Source organism: Gavialis gangeticus, unplaced genomic scaffold (genome assembly GCF_001723915.1).
Source record: "Gavialis gangeticus isolate Ggan-Ray unplaced genomic scaffold, GavGan_comp1, whole genome shotgun sequence".
Classification (NCBI taxonomy): Eukaryota; Metazoa; Chordata; order Crocodylia; family Gavialidae; genus Gavialis; species Gavialis gangeticus.
Window position 1 is genome coordinate 65,549,680 of NW_017729025.1, and position 6,642 is coordinate 65,556,321.

Sequence of the window (6,642 nt, forward strand, 5' to 3'; positions counted from 1 at the left end):
AAAAAAAAAAAAAAAAAAAAAGAAAGAAAAAAAAAGAAAAAATTAATGCTGTTACAGATTTCAGTAAGACATCAACATTTTTTACAACTCTTCTCGTGTTTTTGCCAGACTACAACTTGAACTTCTCCATCTTTTGTATATGTCAGATTAATCCAAACCAAAAGTTTACCTCTCAGGTGTTTTTAAATCAGTCTTGTGTGAAACTGCTAGTTCCAACAGTGTCAATTCTTAAGTCACTTTCTGCAGAGTCCCATTGTAATGCAACCTTAAACTTTTTAAGTCTTGGTAGAAAAAAATGGTGAGTATTCAGTTTTGATAAGCCATTTGTGTTGAAAGTGAACTGTAAAACTATGTTCATGTGTAGTAAAATAGCTACACAGGAAATGTATTTGGTTTTCTGTTGTCCAAATTGATGTTATTACTTATAGTTGTAGTAACTTCTTATTCAGCTGTTGTACCTATGTCCTGTCCTATCCTGTTCTTGTCTCTCTCTATCCAAGTCAGACATGTAATAGACATGGTATTGGGGTTTATCATTGGAAAACTCAGAAGTTTAATTTTGTATAAGACTGCCTGCATTCTGCAGCTGAGAGAAGCTCATGTTGCAGCACGTTCACGCTGGCTCTTGTACCTGTGCGTATCCCTTCTCTTGTCCACACAGCAGCCTGCTGTATCACTAAAGCTGGGTGCAGTTTGGTAGAAATCCCAGGGATTCCTGCACAACTTACACAGGGTCCCTACTTCAATGCATGCTCATTGTATTTTAGGTCACCTGCTAACATTATAAGGAATTCTGGGTGTTTGACCATTTGATTCCTCATTCCCATTATTTCCTCTTCTCTGTCCCATAACTCATCTCTGCACCATTTCCAAATGGTCACTGCAAACGTGGATGACACAGAGGAAGAAATGTGCATTTCTGCTGTACTTAAGACTCCACAGCTGCTGCAGGATGAATATCAAAACTGAAATGTTTAGAAAAAAAATTAACAGCACACCTGAAATTGAGGGAGTATTTCAACTTCGTCAGTCTAATTGAATTTTTATCCAGAAACCCTGCTTTTTCCAAAGAGCAAAACGCCTAATTTCCACTGTACATTCCCAAACCAATGCATGTTCTTTTAATTCTAAAATGCAACAGCATAATCTGGTTAAAATATTTGACTGGCAAAACTGAAACCTATTTACATGCCTTAAAAAAAACAAACAAACCACCAGTTCTGTAGTTTACCATTATCTTTCAATGGGATGAGTGACTTTTCAAGGCTACTTCTATGCATCTAGAGAGCAGTGAAGTTGTTTATTCTCAATACTTCCACAAATCATTCTAGAAAAAAAGTGTCCTCTGTCTTCAACTTAGCCATTTTTCACTGCTTGGTATTTACTACTGTGAACCTAACTTCAGTTCATCAGTTTGGTTTTCTGTGCTTTCAACACTTGAGTATTCTTATGGAGAGTTATAGTATGAGAGTTATATTATCATCATGTTTCTTATTCCTTTTCCTTATCAGTCTTGACTTACTAGAACTAAATTGTAGAACCTAAATTATTATTATGCTTTGGTAAAGAATTTTTTAAGGTAATTCATGTCTAATTGATGTAGTACAAAGCAACATAGTAAACAAGTTTATATCCTTTAATTCCTTATATTTTGTGTTCTGCAGCTTCATAAATTGAGTGAAACAGCATGCTTCACTCTGTGGAATGAATAAGAAAGAAACTGTTCTACTAACAGTTAATGTTGCCTTTAGGGTTTTCTCTCTTTTGCAGACAATTTGAAAGCACTTTTTTTTCAGACAGTTTTGATTTTGGGCAAGCCCCCCCTATATGTCCTTGTGAGACTAGGCTATAGTTCATGCTGATGAATGCAAGCCTATGCTACTTTTGCATTGCTGAAGAGTGGAATTCTACAGTAAAGGGCATACTTGGCAGTTTTGTGTGCCTATCAGGAGTACTATTCTGGCTCCCAGCTATTTCATGGTATCTCTGAAGTTGCAGCTCTCCGTACAGATGGAGAGATTTGAATGCAGTTGTACATATTTACTTTCTTCTGTATTTTCTTCTAAACTTCTTTTTTCTTTTCTTTTCTATTCTTTGGCGCAGTGTAAACTGCAACTAAGTTAAGAATAACTCCTAATATAGAATAGGAATTAGTACATGTATGCAAACAAAATAATTTAGGACTTCATTGGAAGCATGGCTTATTTCAGAATAATGGGGTAGTTGAGGCTAGTTCAGCAAACATTGTTATTTGCATGTGCATGATGTTTCTGATAAATTATTGGCAAAATTACCTGTTTGTAACAGGGCATAGTCAAGTAATTAAAACCCTATATCACCATAATTTGTCTATATTCTGAACCTTTTTAAAAAAAGAAAAGGGTAGGGATGAGGAAGAGGGAACCACCCCCATTGTGTAGTTCAGAAAGGTAGTTGCTGGTTTTTAAAGTCTGGCCACACAGGAATACCAGTATGCTCTGTTGTCGAAATTCTTCCAAGGTAGATGGAGTTTGTTAACAAAGGCATACTGTGTACCACTGTAGGAAAACTACTCCCTGAGAAGCTCTATAGTAAAAGTACAGATGTGCCAGTATATTTGTGTTTGCACGTGGGGCTTCTGCTGGACCAACTGTGCTAGTCAGATATCCTTTCTTTTCACATCTGTGGTAAACATAGCTCAGGTGCCCAAAGTCTGTGCAGTAGACCTGATCTTGTTTGCATTTCTGTTAGAAATTCCAGGGAATGCATTTTCATTGTGGTCCACAGGATAGTAAACTCATTCAAATAGATATAAAAACAAGGAAAAAATTATTGACAATCTATGAGAGAGAGAGCCTTGACTTGAGTGTTTGCCAGCTAAAAAGAATTGTGTTTAGAATGGGAAGTCTTATTTCCAAGAAAGGAGTTGATAACAAGTGGTTGGAAATTTAAAACAAATTAAGTACTTGATAGTGCTGATGTTAAAACTGTATACGTTCTTGTTCAGTATAGCCCCAAAACAGATTTCATTTAAAAAATTGCCAAATTAATTTAAATATTTTTATTTTTATACGCTTCTAATTTGTTTTTTAAAATGTATAGTGAGGAAATAAATGCACTTCTCTCTGTTTTAATTGGAAACATTAAATTAGAAATATTTTGCCTTATCAGGTGTCATGAATCTGGTGCACAGCATACTAGCAAATAACGAATTTTTCTCAGAAGCATGCATAAACACAAAACTTCATATAAATTGAGATTATTTGGGGCGGGAGGGGGAGTGGTAATGGAGGGTGGAGGCATAGGTGATGCTGAAGAGTAAGAAGTGTGAATGTGTGCTTCATAAGTGATATGCACATGAATCCAGAATTAAGTGGCTCAACTTCTGTTTTATTTAGTACTGGCTGATTTTAAAAAATGTAAAGTTTCATAATGTACTTAGCACTATATACCTAGGTAATTTGAATATCAGTTTTATGTCTTCTGAAATTTATCAAAACTCAGAACCTTGAGAGAGTGCATTGCAGAAGTTAGGAATTGTAAACGTTACTTATTCTTGTGTTTTAAAAATGGTGTGTCTGGCTGGTAGAAGCGAAGTTCTGCATGGTGTGTAAAAGCTGAAGATGATAGTCATGTAGGTGTGTGTTTTCATCTATATAACTTTGTACTTAAGAAATAATTACTCTGAAGGAAATGAGAGCAGCATGATCAAGTGAATTGGGGTCTGGGAGAAAGTTCCTTGCTTTCCTATTGGCCTGGTCACTTCACCTCCCTGTGGCTCAGTTTCCCTATCTGTGAAGCAGGGGCAGCAGTGACCTCCTCTATAAAGTGATTTGAGATCTACTGATGGAAAGCACTGTATGAGGCCCAAGTATTACTTTTACTGAGAGTTCATTATTATGTTCATGTTTTCTTTTCCGTTCAGGAGACAAATTTATAATGGTTTAATTTTGGTTAATAAGAGTTCAGCTTTTACGCACTACTTTGCCTTCAAGCAATAACTAATACAGTTTTGGTTTTTGGTTTCTTTTTTCTTTTTCATTTGGTAAGTTTTGCATTTTTTCCTTGAGACTTAAGAAACTGTTTTGTTCTTTGTAGCTGAGCCAATAACGTTTCCATCTGGAGGAGGCAAGTCTTTTATTATGGGTTCTGATGATGTTTTGTTAAGTGTACTGGGCCTTGGAGACCTTGCAGACTTGACAGTAACAAATGATGCAGACTATAGTTATGATGTAAGTGCAATTTTATTTTTAAATTATTTATACGGTTTAATTTAGTTATTTTCAGAACATTCCAAAATTTTTAAGATGGATTAATTTAGTAGTGAGTGCTGTTATATTGGGGGAAAGCATGCTTCATGAGTTTGCAAAGCAGTTTGCAAAATCAAGATGAAATATGATTAGATTTTTAATTAAAGAACTTGTAATTCACATTTGTGACATGTAAAATACAAACAAGTTCTATATTCATATAGAGATTTATCCCCAATACTAAGCACTAAAAGATGTGTAGGTAAATCTTTATAGTAACTTTTATATGTCCCCTTTTTTATTAATGTCATCTGTGCAAATTGTATATAGTAGTATGTGATGGCTTAACTTTTTAGTGTTAATTTTAGTATAGATTTGTGGGATATTTTTATTTTATTATCCCAGTGTGTTCTCAGTTTCTTTCATATTGCATAACATGACATTCTATGCATAATATATTGCATAATATTATTGCAAAAAATGCATAACAATTTTTATATGAAATTGTTATTGGTTTGTGAAGTTTATCGTGGGAGTATGTCCAGGTAAGTCTTTATACATTGAAATCTATTTAAAATTATATTGCATTTATGGCATGGATCAGTAAGATCCTTTTGATTTGTTGGTTGTTTTTATAGCTTTTTCTGTAATCTTGAGTGTATAGTTCCATTTTTTAAACTAAGATTATGTACCACTGTTTCTGTTGGAAACCATTTTTGGTGATTACTCAGATTTCTTTTTAAATGCCTTGTGAAATGAAAACTTAAATATTTATTGCATTACCATAGTCTAAAATTATAATAAATGTTGTTAGTCAACATCTTTTTTGGTTTTGTTTTTAAAAATTTTTTTGTTTTATTTAAAAATGATTTGCCAACATATTAATGCTATAAAGCACTTAACTTTGTCTTATTTTAGAATTTAATAGCGCACATTTCTTCTTAAATGACAAATAAAAACATGAATTGTTTATATTTCTAACATCTTTATAATGGCCAATCAATTATTGTATTCCTTCAAAAAATCTAAAATAGAGATAGTGCAAGAACCACATACATATACATCAGGACTTTTAGATCTCAGAACAGTGATTCTCAATCAGGGTGTTGCAACACCTGGGGTGCCTTGAGATCCTTTGAAGGATCTATGAATGTTTCACAAGATAAACTTACATTTTTTCAAATAACAATTTATACTAGTAAAAACATTCTGACCTTCTGTGATGTTTCCGTGTTTGTTGCATCAGAAGAATTGCTCTATTATTTATAGTAAAAAAAAAAAAAAAAAAAAAAGAGGGGAAAACTAACAGCTGGCATTTTTTGAGGCATACCTTGAGCCTAACAAAGAATGCTATGACTAAAAAGATTGAGGATCACTGTATTGAAATAAATAGCCTCTATCACATACTACATTTGTTAGCTTTAAAGGTGAACTGTGAAATCCAAATGCTTTAAAATTAAATTTACTATAGTATTAATATAACAAATAACATCAAGAAATAGGGCAATTAACTTCAACTGTCAGTTTAAATCTTAATCTTTAAGACATACAACTCTGCTGTCTTATAATTTGTTTTACTACTATATGGTCTTGGGGTAACAAGATTTACTCCAGTCCAATACAAAATGTAATTCAATACAATATAGATAATAGGAAGCAAACTAGCATTTTTGGGTAGTTTGTACAGTAAATTATAGTATATTCAGTTTTCATACTTTGCTTAATTTTCTAACGTTTCAGTGAAATCTATAAACAGGCCATTTTCAAAACCATTTTCTATAATGTTTAAAGTATGAACACTTTAAAGATAACGGCCTCTGATTTTGAGATAAACCATTGTTTTTTAACACACAATGAGTTTTATGCTCTAAAATACAATAACATTTACAGCAATGTATTAACTTTAATTGCCTTAAAACAGGGGTATCAAATATGCCTGGGGCTGAGTCCAAACTTCTGGGCTTTTCCTGGGCTGGATCTGTAGGGTCAGTGGCTGCAATGGTGGGGTGGGTGTGGTGGGCCAGGTGGTATCAGGGTGTGCAGGGCTGTCAGGCCCTTGGTTGCCTCCCTGCCACCAACAACCATGTCTGGCAGAGTCCACGGATCCCAAATTCTGTGGCAGGCCACATGCATGACAGCCCTGACTTAAACTGGTTTCATGAAGTACCTTAATTTAGGGGTGTACTGATAGAGATTTTTGGAGCTGATACCGATAGCCAGTTTTAAGGAGGTAGATCTGCTGATACCAATCCACTTTCCAGTACACAGCTCTTCAGCTTAAAGAGCTGCATCCAACTGGTAAATCTGGTGTGGTGGAAGAGGAAGGAAGGGGTGTGTGGGGGAACAGATCAAGGCCCCTGTGGTGAGGGAGGGAATGGGGCTGGGGCAGGTGCTGACCAGATGGGCGGGGGCG

The 6,642-nt window shown here is 34.7% G+C and overlaps 1 protein-coding gene across 1 annotated transcript in view; it reads left to right on the forward strand.

The window, feature by feature from the left end:
- Window positions 1–6,642, forward strand: part of STRN3 (striatin 3) — a 112,385-nt gene that overhangs the window by 58,872 nt on the left and 46,871 nt on the right. The window contains exon 10 of the mRNA XM_019519922.1: window positions 4,078–4,211. Coding sequence (XP_019375467.1) covers window positions 4,078–4,211 — 134 coding nt within the window. The remainder of the gene's footprint in view (window positions 1–4,077; window positions 4,212–6,642) is intronic.